We start from the raw sequence: 27,822 nt of genomic DNA, 5'->3' as shown, positions 1-27,822 counted from the left end.
AACAAATAGAAAAAATAACTCCTGCACAGCAGTATAAAATGAAGAGAATTAATGGCAAATTAAGAAGAGGACGCACACACAAAAAATGGAAGACTTGGCCTTGAGTGCTTATGGAGGCATCTGCACAACCAGAGCAACGAACTTTCGCTTTCAGGATGATTTCCTCAAAGACAGGCATGTGAAAACTTCTTGCTGCAAGAGCTCCGTGTCACTTCATAACATATGCAACATACACATTTAGGAAAGTTTTAAACAGTGTTTACTTAAAAACAGGATGGCAGGGAGAGTATAGAACCTCTGAACAATACTACTTCAGTACAAAGCTAGTTTAATACCCAGCAGTGGAACCAATCCTAGGATAAAGTTAGCTGACGGGTTTTCAGCAATCTCTATTCACTTAGTAGCCCAGAAACATTTGAAAGAAAACTTGAACTCAACTCAAATTCCTGAAGACTCCAACAGAATCTTATTATCAATGCTAAGAAAAGCCCAGTTCCAACACGACCACCAAACTGCAATTCTGACCACTGCGGACACAAAGGCTGTAAAGAAAAGGTGATTGTTAACTATATGGTCTTGATGTGAATTGTTAAGGAATTATTTTCTTAGTATGTATCAAGAGCAGCTTCTGGCATACTTTTAATATTTTATTGTAAGGCAAGTGCTTGGGGAACCTCTAGCTTTGCTGCTCCATCTGTGTTAAAAGGTAGCTTGAAAAGACATTATATGTTTGTTGCAGTTGTTTAAAAATAAATAAGTAAATGGAGGAGGGGGAGCCTGAAAAGACCTGCCATGTTGCTAAATAATTTCTTGTTACCGGTAGATTCCTGTAACAATGTGGCAACACAACCCGTTAAAAATTCATAGCCTAGATTTTGAAAGTTTAATTCAACATTCTGCACTTCTTGGCCTTTATTACAGATAGCAATTAAGGCACCAGCATTAGCTTAGTGAACAGTTTTATCTGCACACTTCATTGTTCAGAATTCTTGGTTCAAAACAGGGTTGCAACATTTAGCCAACTGACCTAAAAGATGCCCACAATTAATTGCCCATTTAATGTAAACTTTTCCCCCCAGTGTTGACAATAGGTGCCATCTTAAGAGATACATCAATCCTTTTGACACAAAGATTATGATTACGAGGGGTGCCGGTTTGAACAAGAGTAATTTTAGAAGAGGCATCTTTTTAAAAATTGTTCCTTTAGAAAAAGGACTGCTCTGGTAGAAAGCTAGTCTGGCAGAGGCTCACTGGGATTTTAGGGTCAGTTTCAGTTGTTGTGGCCCGAGGGGCAAGGTGCTGATGGGTGTCCAAGCCTACCACCTCTACCCTTGTCCACCATAGCAAATAAAAGCTAGTAGGGAGGGCCTTATTGAGTGGGGTCCAGGAAGCGGTTAATGCTTCACTTAGGAAGGCCATACTCAGTCCTCAAAAAGGCAGTCGTGAGGCTTCTTCTCAAGAGACCATCCTTGGAGCTGGAGGTATTGGGTAACTGCAAATAAAAATTAATATTTTAAGATGCATTTTAATTATCTGATGTCTGTTTTTGTGCTTATTGTGTTGTTTTCATGATGTTAGCTGCTCCGAGCCCGCCCTCGGCTAGGATACAAATATTACAATTATTACCTAGCCACAAATGTCTTTTCGGAGCAAGTGATTGAGAGGGTGCTGACTGGCCAGCTTCTGCCCCATTTCAGTCTCGCTTTATTATTACAGCTCTGAAATGGCCTTGGTCATCTCACATGACTCCTGCTGGTTCTCTTCTTCTCCATGGCTATTTGATACTATTAACCATAGTATGCTCCTGAATCAGCTCTCTGGGTCGTGAGCCAGAGGCACCATATTGTAGTGCATCTGCTCTTAACTGCAGAACTAATATTCGAGAGTAGCACTGGGAGACTTGATCTGTCCCCTGGCAGTTATGCTGTGGAATCTGGCAGGGCACAAGTCTGTCCCCATGCTCTTTACTATCTCTTGGAAGCTGTTATCTGGAAATTTGGAAGTAAAATGGCATTAGCATGCCAATGACACACAACCTTATCTCTCCACTTCATCTGAATCAGAAGAGGCTGATTCAGGTGCTGGACAGACGCCTGGAGGCAATGGTCTGGATGAAGGCCAATAAACTGAAGCTTAACCCTGGTAAGACTAACTGTTTGGGAAGATTGCCTGTTCTGGATGGAGTTGCAATCCTTGCTTAGAGAAGGGTCTTGAGGCCCAGGTGGCGCAGGTGCCAAGGAACACCTACGCTTAGCTACAGTTCTTTTTAGCTACAGTAGTACTACATGCATCCTCTCAAATAGCCTACTGTGGTGTTCTGTGTGGTGCTGCCCTTGAAAATAGTCCAGAAACTGCAGCGAAGCAGGATCCTGTAGCAGTGATTCCTTAAGGATCAGCATGGTCTGCCTGTTTGCTACCAGCCCAATTTAAGGTGCTGACTTTGGTTTAGGGCACAAGTACTATTCAAGTACAGGATGGCAGGAAGGATCTGCAGGAGAGGCCCTGCAGGGTCTTCTCTGTTGTGGCACTCCGGGTGTAAACTGCCTCACCAGAGATATGGCACTGTCCCCTATTTTAGGCATTATGTACGACATTTATTTGCCCTGACTTGTGGATATGGATTACTGCTTGTCAGAATTTCTATTTCTTGATATTTTGTTTTGATATCTGTTCTATGGTTCCTGTACTGGTTTGTGAATTTAATATATTGCTATGCACCTCTTTGCAAATCTTCAGATTGAAGGCTGAATGTAAACTTAAAAAATGATGATGTTAATGCTACTTATATACAAATTTGTTCTAATTTATTCAGTGAAAGTTATGCAAACAGACTAAGATTTCTTCAATCATGTGATAGCTGTAGCTAAACAAGTCAACTGTTTTTCAAGTTGAACTTTTATCTGCTATTCTACCGGTTTCCTATCATTCCCTAGAGAGATTGAAAAATGCATCACAAAGCTAGACGTGCCATACATTACCCATGGTCTCTGCAGTATAACCCATTTCAATCATTTCTCAATTCTTGAGCAATTAAGGAGCTTTTGTTCAGTCTGCATTTTTTTTAAAGCGAAGGTAAAATGCCCAACTCACTTAACTGAGCTAACCTGCATATACCATACCAGTACATAACATTCCACAAATTGTTCTTAAAAGTAGACTATGCATCTTGAAAATGTTCTTGTTCACATGACCATAAAATACCTGAAAATTCAATTTGTGGAAAAACAACTGTTCAAGAGCTTCAGTGTCCCGCATAATATGCACTGCAACCCAAACACATAACAGGTCCAAAAGTCATAAAAACCATGTACACAATAGGCATCTGGCAGAATTTTCAGACAACTTTTAAAATTTATTCTGACATGCTATAAAGGAATAAGTTACACTGTTAGACGAATCACCAGCAGTAAGAGTATCTTTTAGCTGGATTAGAGTGAGGATAGCCTAAGGCAGTAACCCATGTGAACACCGCACACCGAGATGCTGCCTGAGAACAAGAGTAAATCTGGTCATATCCACTTCACAAGAACTTGAAAAGAAAATTCCTTCTTTTAAAATCCTCCACACACTTCCCATTTTAAATCTTCAAAGCTACTTTTGCAAATTAGTCCAGCCAATGCAAGACAACGGCAAGGCTTGTGAGCTGCTGTGATGGGTCTGAAAAGATGCCTTTATTTTTATCCAGTCTCTTGTTACAGTGGGCTGGGTATCGATGCAACAGATTATAAAAATGCAAGAGCGCCCCTCCCCATCAAGAAAAAAAATACAAAATTTATTGAAAAACAAAAGTGAGGAAGAGTTACAACACTAGATCTAAAATGATTAAGAAATAGGACTTTTGCTTTAACAAATGGCCTTGTAGTTGCCCATTTTAAAAAAGGGTGGTGTCTAATTTAGATTGCAAATTATCAAGGCAAATTAAAAAAAAACCTCATTTCCTTACAGAAACAGTTTAGTTTTTAATGAACTTGTAAACAAAAAAGCTCCCGTTTCCAAAATAAAAACAAAATTCGTTCATATAGATGTTTACAGTGATTACATTTATCTAAACAACTTACATACAAGTTTCAGTTGTAAGATGTTAACTAAATTTGTGACAAATATGCTGTTTCTCCTTTTATACCAAGAACATTATAGAGTTAATGCAGAGTCCTAAAGATAATCTAGTAGTCGCTAAGTTTCTCTTAAGTCTTCACTTTAGATGCTGTTACTTCTAGCACAGGTAAGCAGGCAGAGTCTTTCATATGCTTAAAAACTGGAATCTTTGGTTACTACCATTGTCAGCTGGCTTATGTCACTCAAGACACCAGCAATTTTAAGAATGTTTTAAGTGTACAGCTTTCAAAACCAGGGAGGAATACCCAGAAAGTGTGCACAATTGTGAGCATTTACAATTTACCACAACTGTTCCTGAAGACTTGTTCATGCCATTCTTCCAAAACAATGAGATCTCATAAGCAGTGTAGTTCAAAGTAAAAAGGTTACAAAAATTGGCATATGCACAATTCTTTCCACCACTTGTGTGTCAACCATTCAGTTAAACTTTTCCACTTGAAAAAATGCAATAGAAAACTGGACACCATGTTTCACTATCTCAGAAATATTCACAATTACAGCTGCTACAACTCAAAGCTGCAGCATCAACGGCGCTGCCCAGAGCCAGTTTATACTGAAATTAAGTTCTTTACATCAAGTAGATGGTTGCCCACAACCACCGGCAAGTGTGTTTATGAACTAAAATTCCTAGGATTTGGGGAGTGATAGATCCTGCTCCATTCTGCTCTGCTTCATCTGTTCTCTTCTTCATGCTCAAAAACCTGGAAAGCAAACAGAACACTTTGATATTTGGAAATAAAAAACAGCCACTTGAGTGGGAGGCTTTAAACAAACATTATGGCCTTCGAAGGAAAATGCTACTCAATTCAAAATTACAGACTTAAATCTGTGCTTGATTGAGTTTGTTTGATAGCAGCCTTGCCCCATGTAAAAAGAGTCCTACTTGTACACCAAGAGAAAGGCATGCAATAATTCACATTTTCCTTAAGGCAATGCTACTACTGGCCGCCAGTCTTAGCAACGCAGCATCGCTATTCATAATCCAACCACCATTAGTGAAGTATGATAGTTCTTGATACATTCATGCTAGGGCTGCTTACAATTAAGTTTTAGCTCATTAACCACTTTTCTTTTAGCCAATTATATTTAAATAGATTTGCATGTTTAGGATACCGGAAACTGGTCTGTTAGAAAGGCCACTAGAAGTGGCCTTCTCTCATACTCTACATTAAGAAAAAGTGGCCTTTGAAATAACTAGCATATTCTTAACTCAAGTCCAACTGATTCAAGTTGCTGCCTATCCATTGAACGAAGCTTGCAGCCCTCATTCATGAATGTGCAAGGGAACAGACTGTAGAATTAAGAGCAGCCGGTACACGGCTTATGATGCAATCCTATGCATGTCAACACAAAAGCAAGCCCCACTGAGTTCAATAGGGCTTCCTCCCAGGGAAGTGGGTACAAAAGCTAGAAACTTACAAGTACTTGCTCTCTATATAAGAAAAACATTGTCACTTGAGATAATTCTTTTATCTGTGTTTGAAACTGCTGCTTTATAGATTTTGTTGTGCACCACTACAAATAATCCAAAATATGGGTCTAAGAAAGAGACTCAAAGGATGGTTGCCACCTGCAACCAGGATTGAGAGACTTGCTTAAACAGCCAACATCTGCAATAAAACATAACCAGTACAGATTACTGTAAAATCAAGCCATGGTGTGTGCCCTCAGCAAAACAAAAGTGAACAATGCTTTTGCTTTTCTACCATTCATATACACATTTATCCAGCAATTTCCAGCAGCATCCATTCTCTCAGAAGGAATGTACAGTCTGGTCCTTGCCAATGAGCTGAGTCAGAGAGATCTCTTTTCTGAATGAAAGGGGAGGTGTGTCGCATCAAAGTACTTGACAAACGTTTCAAATAAAGAAATTTTAGTCTAGCCACAAGCAACCCATTTAAGAGTTTTATTTAATAGTGATTTCTCATCTAATGTAGCTTTGTTGTTTCTCAAATTGTAAGAAACACTACTGGGATTACCAGCACAGAATGGCAGTTGCAGACTGCTGATGAACATTTAGCAGCATTAGGTTAGGCTTAATAGTCCTTACAATTACGTTGCAATACTGCTAAATGATGCAAAGTTTTGTTTGACTGCAGCTGTTCCAGTTAGGATGTTATGAAACTTAATTATGCGTATAAACCCAGTAATGTTTACTAAATCACATTTATTCTAAATCCAAATTGTTTACATCTATTTAAATGCCCTGTGCAGTTTCCATAAGGAATCTACCCAATCCAAATATATGAAGGAAGCCATCAAGAGTAGACAAACTATAATATCAGATTAGGGAAACAATTTTATGAAAACACTGATGCTAAGCTTATTCTTGATGATGAGTTACTTTTTTATCAGTTCCACTAAAAATATGAACAACTCACATATATTATACGCATTATTATACACATACATGCTCAAGGTTTCCTAAAGTAACCAACACAGAGATACATACAACAATGCATATAGCTGTAGAAGAATACATGTGTTAATAAATAAAATTATGCTGCAGAAATATGGTACCACATAGGACTTGTGTGCGTTGCAATTACAATATACGTTTTTGTGTGTATAATTCTGCGTATAATTAGGCTTTAAAAATAACTGTTAATGGATAAGTGGCTCAGACATAGGCAGGCGTTCAATACCTGAGACTATCTGATGCAGGCAAAGCTCAATTAGGTTGTAACAATTTCCACGTATAAATCCATTTAAAACCAATTTTTCCTCCATCTCTATTTCTATCTCCATTGACATTGAAGCAGCAATCATTTTATAAAAATAAGCTATATACACTGTTGCCCTTCATTCACAAGCTCCCTTCATAACCACTGCTGGTATGCCAGAGTACTGCTGGTATGCCAGAGAATGAATACCTACATTTTAGCAGTTGATGGGACTCAAACACAAAACACAAAACACTGACAGCACAGCTTCTATGAGGGAAGTGAAAAACCACCTTTCCTTTTCCAGAGAAAGGGATGGGGTGGTAGTGCAAAAGCAGGGTGAATTATGAGACCAATCAGCAGTAGTCTGGCTTTTAAAAGAACGATAAATTATAGAAACAGATTCCTCTAGAAAACAAGAGGAAGTTTGGGGGGGGGCAGAGACTTCTCACACAGGGTCTAGGCACAGCAAACTCTGTTACTGAAAAACAAAGGTTTCGGGAAGGACTTTATCTCACATTCATTTCAAACAAATATATATATATATATATATATATATATCTCCCTGGACAAATACTCAGTAGCACACAAACAGGCCTTGAAAGTTTTTTGGTGAGCCTTTTCTTATTTGGAATGATGTGGATTTGTGTTCTACTCAGAGGCAACTTCTTTCAAGCTATTCCTGAATTACATTTTAGCAGTCAGTAACCTCTACATTTTCTCTCCCCCATTCCTTACTGGGACTGAATGGGAAACATACTTCCTATGGCTATTATTTTCTCCCGAGGTTTGGAGAACCAGTCATCCCCATGCTAGCTGCTTTCCTGGGGGAGAGAATTTTTCCACTTCTGAATGCAATGTTGTGTCCTGTTGCTATAGAGCTTCAGTATCAGCAAAACAGAACTGCCTGCTTTGGTGACCCACCATCGCATCCTGCTTCATAGGCTGAGAAGCAGTTGTCAAAGAAACTCCCAATAGTCTGTATAACCAGGCAAGGTCATGATCAGGACAAGTGCAGAAAAGGACCAACCAGTAAAATACAACTGACTGGAAATTGCTGGTAAGGTTTTTTTCTCACAGCTGGAAATTTGTTCTCCCAACTTCCATTACAGATCTTGAGTAATATATGAATATTGTAAACCACTCAGAAATAGATTTTCAAACTACAACTACACAGGTGGATTCAGTGGCAATTTTCAAGTTAAGGACACTGCGCCAACATCCATGAACCAGTATGATGTTTAATCTCCAACAACTCGTCATTTTAGTATGCAGCCACAAAGGTTATGTGAGGGAAGAGCTTCTTAAAATTTTTAGCTCAGTATTTCCTAGATAGTCTGGAATTCAGCATGTTAATTTTAAAGTGTGCAACTATAACCTTCTCTTTTATTCAGGTAGTATTCTAGCAGAACTTATAAACAGTCACATTTTACCAGTAGATTCACAATTTAAAAATTACTAAAATCCATTTTAAGTTAATTTGTCTTAATGTAAGCCAGTTAACTACCCCATTCCCAACTTCTTCAGTGTTGGCAGTTTTTCTATTCATTCCTTAAACTTATAGCTTCTTTAATCATAAGTATGTCTTGGGCTCCTCTTCACAGCTTCTGAGAAACTTTTCTATGTTCAGGAGATGATCTACTGTGCTAATATTTCTTTGGGGAGCTGCAACCCAATAGAAAAATCATTAACAGCCATGTGTGGGTGGAAAGATCTCCCGATTGTTTGTGGAGATCTTTGGAACTAGCTTTTAATATGTTTTATTCCCTTCAGTAATGTTGGGATTGTGCAACAAGTAAGGTAGGCTAATGACACACTAGAATTCCTTTCACCTCTGCAGAAAGTAAATATTCTTATAATCTAGGTCAGAAGATTTGGGGCAATTGTTTCGTGGCTTTCAAGACTACCACCTACAAAACTTTTAGTCTGAGTAGAGATTGGAAGTTTTCAAGTTTTCTATCATTTGCCCTCTCTACTCTTCTGCACATTTGCATGTTGCACACCTGAAATCACTATTAATCAGAAAGTTGGCAGCAACCCACAAGCCCACTGTCTGTTGGTCTAAATTAGTCACTTAATTCTGACTGTCCTCAATATTAAACTACTAAACTTCAAAGGACTAAAAAACAAACACCCTTTGCATAACAAATATAGCTGGTGTGCATTTTAAAATATGCAGCCCGTTCATAGGCCTTAGCATTAGAGGTCAGGTATGATACAAGGGTTATGAGATACCTAGGTATTATTAGCAGTACTGATAGAAGTCTTCCCTCAGAAATAAGTTAGATGGTTTCAATTTACAATTTTAATCTTCTGGGTTTAACTCCGCTCTTCAGAATTAAGTTTGACAGAATCTGCTGGAGGAACCATCACCAAGACAGTTACACAGCTATGACATTTGTTTTTTGAGAATGTGCTTTCCGTTGTTCAGAAATTAACACAACTAAAGTAACTCAAGACTTGACAAACCGCATTAAAAACAAAAATCTACTTAAGTGTACGAAAACATTTCAAAATTGTTTTATTAATGAAATTACCTTAAATGTGTTGATTATACGTAAGACAAAACTTGAACTCTGCGCTAATCTGAAACCAAAAATAATAATTAAGGCAAAAGCTATTCTGAACAAAAGCATCTATATGTACCAACATTAGGAGAAAAGCATTTACTCTACAGTAAAAGCTTTGAAGTAATATTTCTACGCTCCTGTGGATAGTAGAGGGTACAGGATAAGAGTCAACATCACTTGTACGTCTCATTGTTCTGCAATAACCCATGCTTGACTTGACATTATGCAGTTAGAGACTATAGACCACTAGCTCCAGGCACACTGGCATTTAATATATACAGTAGTTTGTCATCTTCACTCAGTGAAGAAAAACTGCAGAGGCACAAGCCCAGTGGTATCAAAGAAAAAAGCTTTATTTAGTTCAGGTGACAGTCTTCCAGTTTTCAATTACAAGTTTAAATTGATAGTATAATGCTGACCAAAACTTAGCAATTGGCCCACTGGGTTTCTATTTTGAAATTAAGCAGGCAACCTCTTGACTGTACTATAATTAAGGTTACTGAAAGGGAAGAAGAAAAAACCTCCACTGAAATGTAAATATACAAGAGTGACCTAAATTCATCATTACCACTCACTGGGCCTGGCCTTGAATACTATGGAATTAGCAGTATATGTATACTGCAGACACAGACATTTAATAAGTTAAATATGGTAGAAAACCCCATACGTTAGATCTTTTAAGCATCAGAGTCTGGTAGTGGTTTAGTACATAGAAGCCTTCATTTAAAGATTTTACCTTTTCCAGAAAGTCGTCCCCCACCCCCAAGTTTCAGATTTTCAATGATATTGCAACACAAGAACTAGTGTTCCAACTGCTCCCTCCCCAAGTGCATTGCCACTGCCTTTCCCATTACTACCAATGTGAAAAACAAAGGGAAGCCTACTAAGTAATCACCAAAGCAGCAGGCAGCACAATATTTATGTCCAAATTAAGGCGGACTCCCAGTGGTATGCACATCACTGGCTTACAGCTAACTGTGTGAACACCTCCATTGAAGAGCACGGTCTGGGGTGAAATTAGAAAACATGCAATTTCTATAACTGTACATGTGCATGTCATCATGAGATGTTGCAGTTAAAGTGATGTCACCCTTCAATACCCCTCCCCTTACTGTTCACATTCAGAACCCCCCCCCTTTCTCACCCACAAAAAGAAAACTGTCTAGAAAGGTAATATTGAGAGAAGAGCTTGTTATTGTGTTGTTAGACGCTACAATTCTATTAGCTTTCTTACTCTGATAGCTCTTAACACATTACTTCAGCACAGCCTTTATTTTGCTCCTGCTGCACTTAGCTTTTCCTCAAGAAGCAGTGCACATCTCGGTTTCCCTTCTCAACTGAGCAATACTTTCAAGCAAGTTTCCTTAGTTCTACCTAGAGAAAGCGTCCCTGCACCTCAACTGGTTGCTTAAATATACTTGGTGGTGCATATTAACACAGAATATACTGACTCACTTTCTAGTCTGAACTGAACTTGTGAGACATACTCCAGTTATAGTGTATAACCTTTATTAAACCCTACAACTTTCTTGGAGGTAAACCAGCTACTTTCAAATCACATCGGAGTGGCTATTGTACAGGACCTAAAAGGGGTTAAACACAAACACCGTATCTAAGATTTTGTATCTAGGATACTGATGTCCCCATAGACAAAAGGGTTTTTTGTTTAGCAAACCAGGCTTCCTATGTTTCCATGACCATCTTTGTCTGGCTACATTCATATTGTTCTACACAGGGTATTGAGCCAAACTAAATACTAGCAAAATCAGAAGTGAAACTAAGTATTCCTCCAAAGGTGCATACATTTTGTTACATTAAGGGGATTCAGCTCCAGTCTGCAGTGGTATTTTGGAGATGGAAGTTTACCAGTCGAAACAATTACTAGTCAAGAAACAAAGCAAAACAAGATGAAAAAATACTGTCAAAGCCAACTTTTCGTGGCCACAGTACAGTGGTGCCTCGCAAGACGAAAAGAATCCATTCTGTGATTCTCTTCGTCTAGCGGTTTTTTCGTCTTGCGAAGCAAGCCCATTGACAGATTAGGGGATTAGCGCTATTAGCGGTTTATCTGCTGATTGGATCAGCTGATAAGTGGCTTAGCGGCTTAGAAAAAGGGGGGGGGAAAAAAACCCACAGGAACTCGCAAGGCATTGTCATCTTGCGAAGCAAGCCCATAGGAAATTCGTTTTGCGAACCACCTCCAAAACGGAAAACCCTTTCGTCTAGCGGGTTTTCCGTCTTGCGGGGCACCACTGTAGTATCTTGGTGTTTTAGGAGTTGGGTTTGATAGAAATTTCACCTGAATACACAATGCAAAGTTGAATACAAGCATAAAACTACTTCTTGCACTGCCTTTCTATGTACCTGAATGAAAGTAAACTGACAATTGTGAAAATTCCACTATCTAAATATATTAACGGAATCCTTTCATTCTAAAATTACAGTAAACCACAAGCCTGTGGCTGTGATGAACTAAGCAATATTGAACTAAACAGAATCTTCAAAACTATATAGGTAGATATGAAACTTTCCATATTATACTTTTTAATAAGTGGCTTTTGGTACAATGCTTATTTAATAGATTAACTCTTTGCTTACAATGTTTATAGATAACATAAAAAACCAAGACTATTCTTTTATTAAAATACAAACTCAAATAGCGTATAATTTCCTATTTACAATGTCCTTCAAATAAAAACCATCAACGTATTTATAGACTGGAACAAAGAAAAAATTGCTTTTTCATTTCCTAGTTCATTTTTCATCTTTGACTGCCGAATTTCAAACGAAGCCAATAGCACTCTCTCTACCTGCTGAGGCGGCTTTGCTGTGAAAAGCTGGTTTAGTTCTTGGGGAGGGGGGACTTGTGTCTCCAGGTGCTTAACAAAAGCTTTCACCAGTTCACTGGAGTGAGTGGCCTTCTTTAAAAAAGTTAAGGAACAGGTATGTATACCTTGACTAGCCAACCTCTAGCGCTGAGGTTACAGGAGAGTTTACTGAAGAAAGCTTATGTCACAATGTCTTATTCATCAGTCAGGCATCTAACCTGCATTCAGGGTTAAAATATAGGCAAGGAAGATTAAGTTAATTTAATGCTTGATTTATATTGCAACTGAATTCTGTTGGCACATTTTTCTTCAAGATCGTAGTCTTCTTTCCAAATTTTTGACAGCATCAGTAATCTTTGTGTAACACAAGTGATGAATTAGATTTCAAGATTCCAAGCAGTCTACCTTTTTTTTACTTCAGGAAATGATGAAAAGTTGCTAATTCAATCTGCGTGGTGATTGTTTTCTTCAAAATGTTCATTAGAATAGGCCAGTTCATAAACAAACTGTGCAACAGGTCAGAGCAGCTGACGTCAGCTGTATCTTGGGGAAGAATTAGTTTAAATCCACCTGCTCTCTTCATTAAAGTCAAAGCAAGTTGGCTGTAGAAGTATTTTGAAATTTCAGTGTTTTCTTCATCTCAGACACTCTTCTCTTTCATCAACAGCCTGAACCTATGCATATTTGCTCAGAAGCCCTACTGTATTCAATGTGGCTTATTTCCAGTAGGCTAAAAGATCCATTAAATAAAATCTGTGGCATTTCATGTTTCCTCCATCATGCAGATCTTATGCACTGTACATTTGCAGAATTGCTTCTGGCTGCTGCAAACTCTTTAAGTTTTCACCCCTGCCTCTCCCAAGTTGAGTTCCTAACATCAGATATTCCGAAAAATAAATCCAACATCTGCTTTCAGCTAAACAGCTTTTTGCTGAATCATTATGCTGCTCCACCCAGTAAGACAAGCTAGCAAGTTTCCACTCTTGTTTTTGTGTTTTTGTTTTTTGCATACTACTCACACTCATAATCAGTAACTTTCAGCAATGGTTATTTTGATTTATGAAATAAAAGCCTGGTCATAATTACTGACCTGTGCCAATAAAGATTTTATTCTGATCACCCACAAAAGGGTTAGTTGCACTAACAAACAGAGCATTTTTCATCAACTACTATTATGAAATCATCCATGGTTCCAATTGGATGAAGATATCTTGTTTGAAGCATGCAGTTTATTGTCCAATATGTATTTAAGTTGCAGCACTGCTGGTTTTGGAGGCACCAGCAGATGACTACGAAGCTGTAGATGTTGCAAACGGATAGTTATAACCTCTTATATGGACCCTGAAACAAAAACAATGAAAAGTCAACTTCTGTAATTGAGTACACTTGCTTTAATTGTAAAATTTGCCAGACCCATTCTTTAAAACACACACACACACACACACACACACACACACACACACACACTGGTCCATAGACCTGGGATATGCTTAAAGCACGTAGGAATTGTGTTTATGGGAAACTATTACATTCTGCGGAGCTGTTTTGCTCTAAAACAAGTAATGTTTGCTATAAATACAGGATGTGACCATCCTTTAGGACAATGTTTGCATTCATAAATTCTTATTCAGAGGCTTGGTCTGCTGTGGATGTCACTTCAAAATATTTACAAGGAAAAAGCCAAATATAAGCTCATATTTAACAATGTGTCAGCCCTCTCAAAAGCAAATTAAATAGTGATTTTTTTTCCACTATGGCATAACAAGTGTTGCACAATCTTCAACCAGAGTATTTGCTTATGCCGAACAATCAATAATATCAGAGGTCCTACAGCAGCAGCAAGAGTGCAATTAACATATTCCCATAAATTCACTAATTAATTGTACATTGAAACTCCAAAATAATCCACCCCAATATGCTCTGCTTATATTAGCACAGCAATATGTGGGTACAATAAATAAGAAAAGTGCAAAAATGTTTACTAACCAGTTGATCCAGAGTGTTCACATAGGTCCACATCATTTGAAGTCATTTCTTCTTGAGAAGCATTTCTTACAACATTTCATTCTGAAAACCAGGCCTTGCTTCTTTGTCCCACTGTTTCCATTTAATACACCTCCCCCCTGATTATTTTGTTTAACACTGGAAGAATTTATTTTCCAATAAGAGCCTTCTATTTGCCAGAAAGTCGTGTAACAGCTAATTGTGACCAACCCTAGATGCTAAGAAGAGCAAACAAAGCTGTCCTTTCCCTACCTGCCTTGAGTTTCTTCTCTGTGTTGCATCCACTTCTCTGCCCCACCTCAGAATAACAAAATAGCCAGCAATCTCAAGTTTTGTTCAACTCACATTCCTCTGGCCCTACAGAATTATTTGTACTTGGTGGAGAAATGCGAAATTAGTGCTTTCTGCTGTCTGTCTGTCTCCCTCTCCTCATGTAAAGGCACTGATCAAGATTATCTGCTTTAAGATTAAGCAGACTTTTCAGAAGCATTTGCTTATTACTGGACAGACTATTTTTTTCCATTTTATGAAAAGTAGTAATTCAAGTTCAGCTGGTAAGAGTAATAATGTTTACCATTTGTGAATTGAGCAAATTGCAGTATTCAAGGACTTGAGACTACAAAATAGGACTTACAAGGCAACTCAAGTGAACTCAGTGGATGAATATGGTAAAACATAGGTTGCTTGTCTGCTAAAGCCAAGAACTGGATGCTCAAATCTATGAAGACTTGTAGTCCCTTTGGCCCAGACCTCTTTGTTCCATTCTATTATCTTTTGACCTTGTCTGCCCCACGGATACCAGGATGCAAACCAATTTCAGCAGGTAAGTTCACTTTATTCCATGTTAAGCACAGGTAGGTACAATCATCACAGTCTTGTCTCAAAGTGCTTCACTGAAGGCTTCTCTTCTCTTCAGACACCCCAGTTCCTGGCATTTTTGGAGACTCTGCTTCTCAAGAAGAGTGAAGTCTTCACTAACTCATAGACCTTCATTGTCCCCCTTCCCCCTTTAACACCTTATTCAGAAGACAATAGTGAATGGCTACGCTTCAAATGTGTTAAGTGCACAATAAAATTTGAGAGATTTTCTACTATTTCCTCCAGCACATTGTGAGCTCCACCTCATTCTTTCTTGTTTGGAATAGGTGTATCCCACCACCCCCACTAGGATTGTTTTTCAGACTCTTTATTCAAGGACTGGCATGATGGTCCCCTATGACAGGTACAACCCTATCCATTCCCACCACGGGTTGGCAGCAGGCTCAGCTCCTAGCTATCTTACTGTCCACCTTCCTGCTGTAAAATGGGTTCCATTTAAACCTGAATTACTGCAGATGTGGCATCCACCATTTGCAATTTGTAGATGTCACCTCTTGAAGCTGCCTCAGCTCTTACCCATCCTGTGCATCACCCTAAGAGATCTTGGAACCCCCATTCTGGGAAGGAGCAGAGTGAGCTCCTTTGTGGGTAACAAGCCAACCTGATAAAGGACATGGCTCACCTATAGCCACAAAAGCCCAGGATATACAGTACTGGGCTGTATTTATTAAGCTTTGGACAGAAGTTCTCCCATGGTTTGGTCTTCATAGAAAACCAGTTTAAGAGGTGTCAGTGTTGAAAACATATTAAATTCAGTTTTCATTTGAATCCACATTTTGATAAAAGCAAAAACTTAACATAATGGACAGTTAAAATTCAATTTAAATTAAAGAGTCCCCTTATTAGTTCACCCCACAGGATAATCCATGCCTGGATTTGTAATTGAAGATGGAAAATTAACACTATCTATGCCAAGGAATAAAAATCCATCACACAAGTGCTTTAGGCAGAACTCCAAGTGAGATCATGCCTAGTTTTCCATCTTCATTTTGGATGCAAGAATAAAGGTACCCGTACCAAAGCTTCTAAATGCTGACCCAATAGAAAAAGTAAACAGAAGGCTTTCCTCTTAAAAAGTGTTAGGTCTAGGATTTTGGATCATACTGTTTGTCATGTTCCCAACACCAAGCCAGTTTTGAAGAGGGGTTAATGCGGGAGCAGAAGATGCAGTGGTTAAAATGACCCAACATCCCCAAAGAAATGATATGAAAAACAAGGACACTTGGTTTAAAGTTAGTAGTCAAATTTCCCAAGGACGTCCGTTTTCTTTAATACTAAATAGCCAAATGTATGTTTTTAATGGCCTCCTTGATCTAACACTTAACTTCACCGACATCCAAATTAGTGTTTATTATTTTTGGACTGTAACGTCACTTGGTTCTTGGCTACTAACCTTTCATGTTACTCTTGGATTTGTCAGTTTGCTTGCCTGTGGGGGTTTGGGCTTGCTGCCCCTGCCCACTGGAAGAGGCTGCCTGCTGTGCTGCTTTCTGCTTTAACATTGTCCAGTCAAATGTGTAGTCATATTGGTGATTCAGAGTCCTAGTGAGCAGAAAAAGAAAGCAGAATATTCACTGCAATGCAATACCTACATTGCCGTTATATAACAGACAAATTTTACTGAAGCCTAACATTAATAATGCTTTGTAAAACACTTGAAGATTGAGTAGTGTGGTGGATTAATAATAAAAAATCTGTTCGCAGCAAGTTTGAAAGCCACTTAGCAGTCATTTACAAAGTATTGGCCAAGATCCAAAGAGTCCCATCACATGTGACACTTGGGATCTTCGTCATTTTCTATTATAATAGTCTGCATTAAAGCTGTAATCCATTTTGAGCAATTCAACATTTATAAACGGTAAGGACAGCTTACATTGTAATTAATGTACAACTTACACATACAAACCAGCTTGAACCTTGGGTAGTAACATGAAATTTCAGATACAAAACCATTTTAGTATACAAGGACCATTCCCCTTCCCAGTATGTCCATATTCTTTCTAAAACACAAGGCCTACATTCATCCAACCAGCTTGTAAATTTGGGGCAAATTTTGCTTACAACCCCATTGCCCTGGGAAATGTGACATCATGAACTGTTTTATTGCAGCCATATATCTTTAAATGCTGCTTGGCTTTCCACTCTTGACAAATCAAGTTAACTGAAGTGGTCAATGAAATAAAGGTAGTTTCTTCAGCTGAAATACTAGATTTGATCTTTTACAGGTAATTCATGCATTTACTCAATTTAAAAAACAAAACAAAAACTGACTCTGATCTGGGTGAGTGTTAGAAGATAACGCATGTTATATTTGTTTTCAGTGCTGCTGGTGACAGGCTAATCCTCAACCAGATGAAGAGATTAAGGCTATCCTGGTGAGGGCTACGGGTTTCTGTTAAATCTGATAAAAAGTCAGCAGAACTTTTTTTCTAGTTCTAAGCACTTGCTAGTTTATCACTGTTATGCTCAAAGGTTTTGTGGTACCCTCAGCCCCACTGACCTGAAAAGGATACGGAATAACTGCCTCAGATACATGTAGTCAGGAGCCTCTTCAAAGCGCAAGCCACGACAGTAGTTCAGATACATTGCAAATTCTGCAGGAAAACCCTGCAAACAGAATTAGTCAAACAGTGACTTACAGAAAAGATTCTCGTAGGTCTTAAATGCAAGACATCAGTTCTGGATTATTGCAAGTTTTGTTTTTTAAGAGCGGGAAAACAAGGAAAAGAATTTATATTGTGTCTAAGGGTTCTTGGCTACTTTACTAATGAAAAGATAGCTCCTTGCCAAAGCAGTTTACGTTCTTAACAACAGCTTTTCTCTCACCTTACACAAAACTTCAACAGGAGTAGACATCTTCTTTTCACTAATCTTTTCATATTTCTGTTTCTTTGTTGCAGCCTGTGGGACACATGGATAAATATATGTGACACAAGGACAGCTGCAAATATCAGATGGACAGAACCTTGATGGAAAAGGCTTTATATGAAATCTCCAAGTACAGTGGTACCTCGGGTTACATACGCTTCAGGTTACAGACTCCGCTAACCCAGAAATATTACCTGGGGTTAAGAACTTTGCTTCAGGTTGAGAACAGAAATCATGCAACGGAGGCATAGCGACAGCAGGAGGCCCCATTAGCTGAAGTGGTGCTTCAGGTTAAGAACAGACCTCCAGAACGAATTAAGTTCTTAACCCGAGGTACCACAGTACCATAATATATTGCAAAGGAAATGAAGGTCAATCTGGTATTAAGTTTTGAATGTAGCTGAATGCCATTTATTGCAGTCTAATGCCTACATCATATGGTTATTGTGCGTGTACTGTGTTTGTTTTATTCAAGATATGTGGAGAAAACATTTGACACCATGGAGTTATGAGGACTTTTTAACAATTGAGCCAAGTATACAGTACTATGTGTAGCAGTGTTCTCTACTACACTAGTGGGAGTGATGGATTGGGGGCAGAATATAAACCTCAAGTAAAATTTCATGACATACCTTTAATCCTTGCCACGGCAGGCTGGTTCTGTTAAAGTACATCAATACGTATCCTAGTGACTCCATATCATCACGACGACTGTGGAGGAAGAGGCAGGGTTTTGTTTTTTGTGTGCATGTGTGTGGTGTGTTTTTTTTAGTTTATGCTTAAAAGGTATAAAAGCACTTGCTACCTGAGGACTTAGCATGGTTTGAAAGGAAGCTGGTAGTCAATAAAACTGCCAACATACCAATACATAACCTGAGTTATAAACAAATTTAGTTGTTTGGGTTCAATGAGATTCTACATTTGATTTTGGGAATGAGGACCTAGAAGTCTAGAAGCAGAATAGTACCACAAGATACGAATGTGCTCTAAGCAGAGTTTAGCATTTTCAATGAGTCATGGAAATCTACCTAGATGATATTATTCAGCCATCTTTCTAGAAGCAAGAACTAGGCAAATAAAATTTAAACAACCAAAATAGTTTTAAACATAGTAAGAGCAAGCTCTCCCCATTCAAAACAACTGGCATACACAGAAACCCAAACACTAGCAGTATAATACTTTACCAAAACTAACGAACAGAATCTGGGTTTGGGGAATTTTACATTGTGTCATCCAGATGGAAAGAAATGGATTGTTTTATTTGTAAAACAGGCTTTGACAGATCCTAGTTTACTGAAATTGTTGTGAGGGAATCATTTTAAGAAGAAGATACAAAACTGTTGAGAACATTTAATCCACCTTCATTTCTTAGCTGATTTCTTTAGCTAGAAATTAAAATTCATTTAGGTTTTGTTCATTCAAGATCCCAAATATTTACAGCTTCTAGCATCATTACAGAAATTGCTTGGACCTTACCTCTGTTCAATGCCGAGATGTGCATTGATGCTGGCGTATCTGGCTGTGCCAGTGAGATTTTTGTCTTCTCTATATGGTATATGTTGCCTTGTCCTGTTGTCCCGGTACTTTTTGGCCAACCCAAAGTCAATAAGGAATAACTTTAAAAAAAATAATGAAATGGATTTAATGGATTCCAGCCAGTGCTTGGAAACTACACCCATGCCTTTAAAATGCATTTGTTAGAAACGCTGGATCTAACAAAATCAAGTTTAGCTATAATTAAGCCTAAGAGGAGCACTGTCGTATGAATCATAACTAATCCAAACAAAGAACACTCATATTCCTAAATCGGCTAATGAAAAACTTCATACTATACAGAGTGAGAATTAGGTGGCAGATTCTACATGTATTTTACCTAGCAGCAAGCCCCATTGAACTGAATGCTTACTTCTGAGTAGACCAATATATGATTGAGTCATTGGTCTCAAACCTAGGTATTAGGTAAAAAAAATTATGCACTAGGAAAAAGAGAGTCACAATTTTATTCAATTGTGTTCTGGCTTTAGTTTCTCAAATAAATTTGCTTTTCTGCCACTTACTTATTAGCTCACAGCTAATCTACTCAAATTTTTCAATTCGCTTCCCTGATGTTTTTGTTATTATTTTCCCAATCAGTCACTAAAAATTATAGCTTACAACTTGAACCTAAGTTTGTTTGTTTTTCCACTCTTTCCTTTTGTTTTGTCTTTTTAGGCTATAAGCTTGAAGGCAGAGATTAAGTTCTTTTTAAAGTCATTTATAAGCTGCTCTGGGTACCTTTTTTGCTGAAGAGCGGGATTAATTTTTTTTAAACCACTACCATATTTCACCGCGTAATGGTCACCACTGCATAACAGTTGCACCACCCTTTTGGATACCTTAAAATTTGTTCCAAAAGTATTCATGGCATAATAGCAGCAGGGTATAACTCTGATGCGAGCCAAGGGGTGGCACAGCAGGCTCCTGAGGGGGTGAGGGTGGGAGTCCGGGCCCTCGTTGGGTTGCCAGCTGGAGGAGGCCAGGCAAAGCCAGGCCCAGGCTGCTGTTAACTGCCACCAACCTGAGCTTGCGCCCCGGGGCCACCCTAGCCAAGAAGAGGAAGCAGCGGACGAGCAACCTCCTCCACCACCCATCCGTGATTCCTTCCTCCACCTCTGCACGAGCAAATAGCATTGAAAGGGAATGAGAAACCCAGGAAGAAATAACTTTAATTGACAACTGAAGCCGCCTCTTCTTTTGACAGAACTTCGCACACGGAGAAGGCAAGATTTCGAATGGAAAGGACAATGTCTGTGCCGTTTGCTTTGTATTGTACCATTGCCCTCTTAAAGAAACCGGAGTCAATAGCATGTTGTTGCTTCTTACCATTATTTCACTGCGTAAAAGTTGCCACAGTGTAATAGTTGCACCCTTCCTTTTTAAAAGAAAAATCGGCATAAAAATGTGGCCATTATGTGGTGAAATACAGTAGTTAAATACATCCATGGTAGAATTCAACATTTGACTGCCACAGGATAAACCTCCTACCAACTTTTCTATACCAAAGCAAGATACAATTCCTGAACTTCGATTCATCGCATCACAGATATCTCGACTAGTATGTAGGAAAGGCCCTTTATCTACAGGTCTTTTCTGGCTTTTCTGGGGTGTATCCTCACTTGTAGAATGATTTCCTCAGAGAGGCTCAATATTTAGGCACCAGGCAAAAACATTCCTGCTCTCCTGGGCCTTCAGCCAATTAAACAATCTAAAAGGTAGAAGTAAAGGTATAAGACCCATGGACGGTTAAGTCCAGCCAAAGGTGACTATGGGTGCAGCGCTCATCTTGCTTAAGGCTGAGGGAGTTTGTCCACAAACAGCTTTCCGGGTGATGTGGGCAGCATGACTAAACCACTTCTGGCGCAATGGAACACCGTGACAAAAGCCAGAGCGCACGGAAATGCTGTTTAACTTCCCATCGCAGTGGTACCTATTTATCTATTTTGGTGTGCTTTCGAACTGCTAGGTTGGCAGAAGCTGGGACAGAGCAATGGGAGCTCACCCCATTGCAAGGATTTGAACCACTAACCTTCCTATCAGGAAGACCAACAGGCTCAGTGGTTTTGATCACAGCACCACCCGCTCCCTTTTTTAAACAATCTATAGCCTTTTAAATGGGGTGGGGGGGGATTCTGTTTTTGTTTTTTACTATGGCAAAAAAATATTGTATTTTTATATTGTAAACCACCCTGCGATCTTCAGGTGAAGGGAGGTAGAGAAACTTAATAAATAAAAATAAAATAGAAATAAAATAACAATAATTTATCCGCTTCGGCTCTATGGAGAACAAGTTAGAAAAGACCTATAGACCTATAGGGCTGCATCAATATATGTTTAACCATACTTAACTTTTAAAGTGTGCAAATTATTTAAATTATACTAAGTTTTTAAGTCAGACTTCTATACCAAGTAAGCAGCAGTTTAAAGGGGAGAAATAATTCTAAAAACTCTTCAGAAAACTAAGTTCTAATATGCTAAGTACCTGATAGAAAACTAAGTTCTAATATGCAAGTTTTTAACTTAAAAAACAACAACCCCCAAAACTACTTCAAAGCAGTTGTCTTTTTCAGGTTGCCAATGCCTTTATGGATATACTTTGTAATTTATTTTCCTTGGTTTCTACACTTATCACAGTTCAATTGACGCATACAGAACCAAGAATAAGGAAAGCAGCATTTAAAAAGAATTAAGAATTGTTTCAAGCTATGAGCGGATGCAGACAAAAGTACTCTAATCATCTATCACAAATGAATAACTGGAAGCAACTACATATAGAATGAACTACTGACCCAAATGAGTAACTGTCACAACTTGCAATTTCCAGAGTTATCAAATACTACTCTGAATGTCCTCCTCTCTACTAGCATAAATGACAAGACTGCTTCACTAAAACTTGTTCAAATGTTGTGATATACAGGTACCAAGATAGGGTCTTCAGAGACGCATCTATGATGTAAATCAGGCATCCCCAAACTCAGCCCTCCAGCTGTTTTGGGACTACAACTCCCACCATCCCTAGCTAACAGGACAGGTCAGGGATGATGGGAATTGTGGTCCAAAAACAGCTGGAGGGCCGAGTTTGGGGGGTGCCTGATGTAAATGATCAAAATCTTATTATTAAAACTTCTTTTCTGGACAACAGTTTTACTGATAAATGCAATGGGGAAAAAATGTTCTTGATCTAAATGAAGATGCTATTTCAGACCAGCAGTTTGGGGCTTTTCCAAAATTCCTCTTTCCATACTAGCACAAAACAGGTGGTCTTCATTTCCATGTGAGTTTTTAGGGGAGAACTCACTTAAAATTACTCTCATAGGAACCTCAATCTTTAGTGAGGCTAGTGCACTAATATATGGCAGACTGGAATACGAGACCCTGCATATTTATCATCTGCAATACATTCCTTCATTTCTGATAATTTTCACTAACAGAGTGTTTTGAAGCAATATGCATTAGCAATTTTGGATAATGTGAGGCGCCCAATTCTGGAGATGAAAACACCCGCTCCCAACCATTTCTGAAAGAGTATGACCCAGTGGCAAAAGGCAGGTGAATGAAAAAACATGGGACTTGTTTTCCACACACCCTCTTCCATGGCAATAAACCTTCTGAAGCTCGTTTGCAAAGTTTGCCTCTCTGCTGAGGAGGGTGTCTAAAAGGGACGTTACCAGGCAAGGAATAAGGCTGTGGAAGCCAAGCTGCTTCAGTTGCAAGTGGAGTACTATGGGCCAAATTAGACATGGCAATTAGTAATTGAATGAATAGTGTAGGTTTTTATTGTTTTATATTTTGTAGAGGAAGTAGCAGGTCGGGAGCTCCTAATTAGAATCAACTTTGTCTACTTCTCTGGTCCCAGTCCAGACCAGGGACCGACATCACCTATCTGAACTGGAATAAAAGTTCCCACCAGAGCTAAATTTTCCTGTCCAGCACCAGCATCCTGACGTAAAAGCATCACTAGTCATAAGTAGTAATATTCATGAGTAGCACCATACTTAAGGCCCAACTCCTCCTTCACTTTTCAACAACTAAAGTAATTTTAGAGCAAGCTAAGAAGTTAAAACTCTTAAATTGCACAACACCCAGGGCTTACAGTGTAGCTTTAGAAACTAAATAACATCCATTTGAAGTAGATGTTAATGCTAGCCCAAGAAGAGGCATCATCAAAAGATAATCCATTTTACTTACTGCATTTCCAAAACTTAGGTCTCTAAAGAAGTGGAATAAGGTTCAGCCTTAAAAAGCAAATGAAAAAGCTGCTTAAGACACCTTGTGCCCATTTTCTGGGATATAGCAAAGCTTTAAAAAATACAAAACTACCAGTGATCTATGATCAAATAATTCTGTTTAAATGTACCACTGGCAACAAGATGACCCTTGTTACTTATTCTACATTTGAATAAACCATCAGAGCTACTAATACACAAGGAAGAAGTAGTTTGTCTTGAATGTTTCCAGACCCAAAATTCATTTTTTTCAAACAAACATCATGCTGTCAATGAACGGGATAAGAGGCCTCCTACATCCAGATACAGACCATGTACATTTAAGCGGGCATATGCGATTCCCTCACAGCACATCCTCCTTGCTGCTGCATTTTTGAACACAGGGCTATTTCTCAAGAACAAGAACATTAGAGTAGTTAAGTGATACTTAACTTTGTTCACATTTTAACAGACAGCATAAGAACCTTATAGTTTAAACAGGCGCCACAAGGAAAACGTCTTAGTAATGTTACATGTTTGCCAAGTATGTCTGAATAATATGCCAACAAAAGGTGCTTTTTGCAAGTCTACATGTTTTCCGAAACAAAACAAAAAAGCATATGAGTTTGGGATTGAGGTTGGAATAGGAGACAGTTTCAGACCTGGTTTAATCCTGAGAAAGATGGGTCCTGAGAAGTACTAACAGTCATGCTTCTTTTCCTCTTCCCCACTGGAGATTCTAAACACTGAACAAACAATAGAGGGTGGCAGTGCATCAAACAGTATTGCTTACATTGCAACAATGGCTGGCGCAGACAGGCAACACCGAGGCGTTAGAGAAAGAATAGGGTAGCCAAATGCCATCCTTCTTCCACCAAGCACTATAGTTTTCCAGAAGAGATAATGTTATCAGGAAAAATTTAGAAGATGTGGCAAGTTAAATTTTGAGCATGAGCCACTTCAAAATGACACTGCCTTGAATAAGGGATAGCAATGGCAACATTTGGCTTTTATAAGAAGGAAATTTGGATATCATGTACAAAAGTATCCTTTGACTCCACAAACTGCCCTTCCCCCAAATGACATGTAAGGAAGTAAATCTTCAGTAAGGAAGAGGTAGAAGGCATTTAGTCACCTTAAGTTCACTATCATAAGCATGCAGGGCTTATTCTAGCACAGCTCAGAGATGATCTTATGCTAGAAGTGAAATCACGCCTAAATATGTAATTAAGAACAAATTTGAGAAATGCAGCATTCCAATTTTAATCACTACATTTTAAATTCATTTATAATGAAAAAAATCCACTGGAACAAGATTACCATAACAAGCTATCCTACTGCAACTGGTGTGTTTTGAAAGAATTCATGAAAGACACAAAGTGTTTACCTCCATTTTTGCTACAAGAAGAAAACTGCATACTATATCTAAAACCAAATTTCAAAAGACAGAAAGAGAGAGAGAGATCGCTGCTATTTACACAGACCTAAAGCAAAATTTTAGTTAAATTCTGCTTAGATTAAACCAAGGGATTTAGACTCCTATGTCCAGCATTATTTGAAATGTTAAATAGTGGGCATCTGCTTTCCATTTAAGTATTTGGTACAGACTCCAAGTGCCTCCCTGGGAATGAGAAACGGGATGCGGTTTACATCTTTCGATCCTAACAAACTCACCTAATAAAAGCACAACAGCATTTCCCAGGCTATTCTTTCACTTCAAAGAAAAACAAGGAGCTACAATGCCAGCCCACTACAACTGTCAAGAGTGTGGAGAAAGGGACTCAAAAGCAGAAAAATTGCATTAACTGGTTTAATTGTTCTTGCTATATTTCCAGTTCTTGCCAGAAAGTTAAAGAATTGGATTGCATTAGGGAAACAGAATGTTAAGAGTGTGAAATTTAGAGATATTTAACAGAAATAGGATTACAGGAAGGCATTTTACCTTAAATTTTTTTGAGTGCTGCTGTTTTTTCTCACCCCTCCTCCCCAAAGTTCCTAACTGGTGTACTGTAACTCCTTTAAAACAGAATTCAACAGTGATGGTGGTTGTTTTGTTTTTTGGTTCTAAAGTAATGGTCCCAAGTTGGCATCCATACAGGCAAACAAAGGTAACATTTTATAGCTAGTCGTATCTGAAGAGTCAACACTGAAGGCCTATGAAGAACCAGGTGGGTATCTTGCTCCCAATAAAATAATCAATCACATACATTTGTCCTGCACTTAAGAATTTCTATCCAACAGCATGCTTAATGCACTGCCAATGCTGCCTGTCTGTCCAAGCTCAATGTAGTTTAATGAATTTTAATCCCACAGTCTAGACAAGAAAAAAATCCAACAAAGACATGCATCTCCAGCTAAATTAATAAATCATCCCCTTCTAGTAAAAAAAAAAGTTACAGTACTTTATGTCTGTGACTGTTATTCTATATCTACACTAACTGCACTTTGAACTTTCACAGGCTTGTGAAAGCAAAGGAAGCAGTTAAGTCAACAGGCTTGTGTTACTATTAGAAGTCAATGGTTTCTCTATAGATTGGTTACAGCCAATTTTAATATCTAGGTAGCTGGTAGTAAAGGCTTCACCATGCTGGCCTAAATGCAGTTGAGAAAAAGAAATTGCAGTTTATGGTAAGCGGTGCTATTGCAACTCATGGGTTCTGAATAATCAACAGTATCACTGAACAGAGTGAACTTGCATACAATGAGTCCATTAGACAACATATTGATTTATATCCTTAAATTCCATAATTAAAATATGGCCAAAGGTTGGGGCCATAGCTCACTTCTGCATTTAGCACTATGATTGAAATTCCTATCTGTTGCCAAATAATTGACAGATGTCAGCAAATAATGACATGTTTAGCAAGGACAAGCAATTTATTCAAGCTGCACAGCATTTCCATGAACTGCCATTTCAGCATCCTCCATTCTTTCATGCAAAAAAGTATTAGACTAACCTTATTACAGTGACGCCCGATACCCATTAGGAAGTTATCTGGTTTAATGTCTCTGTGTATAAAATTCTTTGTATGCACATATTCAATTCTACTGATCATCTGTGAACAAAAGAAAAATGACCAAGATTACAAAGCTTTTCAAGCAACAATATCTTAGGCATGAATCTAAGCATGTTTTGGCAATTACCTGCATTGTTGCTAATCTTTATGAACCCAAAGGCTGCATGTTGGTGGCCAAGAGTTGGTGCGACCACACCACACACCACACCCACTCTCACCCTCTTGTGTACACAAACACACACCACACATGGTTTGTCCTCAGCTAATCCATGCAAATCAGATGAATTTGTGGGGGGGGGGTTGGGGGGGAGGGTGTTATTGCCTCTTCCTGTTCATCAAATGACTGGGAAGCGTAAAATGCACTGCCATCAAGGTACTGGGGTGTGCAGAGGGGTTGAAACTTTTCCAACTATCCCAGCACTTTGTTTTCTTTTTCTTTTTCTGCTGCCATAATTGTTGGAGGGTCCAGAAAAAAACTGCTTGGGTAACAAGAGCAGGCCTATGGGCTTCGAGAGGCATGGTTAGTTATCCTGACCTACAACATACAAATCAAACCAGACAGTAAGACTACTAGTTTAGTAATGCTTTTGAATGTTAGTTAGTGTAAAACAACAAACAAACAAACAAACAAAAACCCCTGCTGACTCATCCGCTCTACAGAGATTGGATACTGAGTTTCTTCCTAACAGTCTAAAAGGGTTTAAAAGGCTTTGTCATGTATGGATGGCATTCATGCTGATGACTTAGAAGAAAAACAATAGACATTTTATTTAATCATGCAATTTAAATGTATACTAAAATAAGAGATTCAGAATCACAGTAATACTTGTAAAGCATGTCTCCATACAAATGAGCACCTGTCTACTAAACCCAGTATGTCCATATTTCCTGAATAGGAGTAATCCATAAGAACACTAAACTTTAGCAGTGGAATACTTCACTTGCTCTGTTCAACAGGGATGAAGCTACTATGGATCCAAACTACTTCTCCCACTGTATGTTGCAAACTACTTGTTCCAAGCAGTTATTGAACAAATGGCACTGTTAAAATGTCAACTCTGGAGTATTTGAGTGTTTCTTGTGTTAGTTCTGATATTAAATGGCTAGTGCTCACTGGCCCTCCAGATGACTCAGTT

General features: G+C 38.5%; 1 protein-coding gene and 1 long non-coding RNA gene across 19 annotated transcripts in view; one reads left to right on the top strand and one right to left on the bottom strand.

The window, feature by feature from the left end:
* Positions 1 to 242: 242 nt before the first annotated feature.
* The window catches only part of CSNK1A1 (casein kinase 1 alpha 1), a gene marked incomplete at its 3' end in the record, with an annotated part of 42,308 nt that continues 14,728 nt past the window's right edge, over positions 243 to 27,822 (bottom strand). Inside the window, exons 4-13 of one of the 18 annotated variants that reach the window (XR_014520692.1) lie at positions 26,627 to 26,725; positions 24,332 to 24,415; positions 19,405 to 19,544; positions 18,561 to 18,639; positions 17,887 to 17,961; positions 17,561 to 17,667; positions 16,454 to 16,602; positions 13,268 to 13,518; positions 9,317 to 9,365; positions 243 to 4,817 (exon numbers count right to left, since the gene is read on the bottom strand). Coding sequence is in view for 15 of the 18 variants with exons in the window: in XM_083482586.1 (XP_083338712.1) it covers positions 15,072 to 15,130; positions 16,454 to 16,602; positions 17,561 to 17,667; positions 17,887 to 17,961; positions 18,561 to 18,639; positions 19,405 to 19,544; positions 24,332 to 24,415; positions 26,627 to 26,725 (792 nt within the window). Of the gene's footprint in view, positions 4,818 to 9,316; positions 9,366 to 13,163; positions 13,519 to 14,995; positions 15,131 to 16,448; positions 16,603 to 17,560; positions 17,668 to 17,886; positions 17,962 to 18,560; positions 18,640 to 19,404; positions 19,545 to 24,331; positions 24,416 to 26,626; positions 26,726 to 27,822 lie in introns of those variants that run through there. The other 17 variants (XR_014520693.1, XR_014520691.1, XM_083482588.1 and 14 more) reach the window with 17 other exon arrangements.
* On the top strand, positions 4,824 to 6,606 carry LOC310697032. The gene is made up of 2 exons (XR_014520886.1): positions 4,824 to 5,470; positions 5,507 to 6,606. It is a non-coding gene; the product is annotated as an uncharacterized lncRNA (long non-coding RNA).

The sequence above is a fragment of the Podarcis liolepis genome (assembly GCF_965112155.1).
Source record: "Podarcis liolepis genome assembly, chromosome: 2".
Lineage (NCBI taxonomy): Eukaryota > Metazoa > Chordata > Lepidosauria > Squamata > Lacertidae > Podarcis > Podarcis liolepis.
This window is presented reverse-complemented; position numbering and strand designations above follow the sequence as displayed.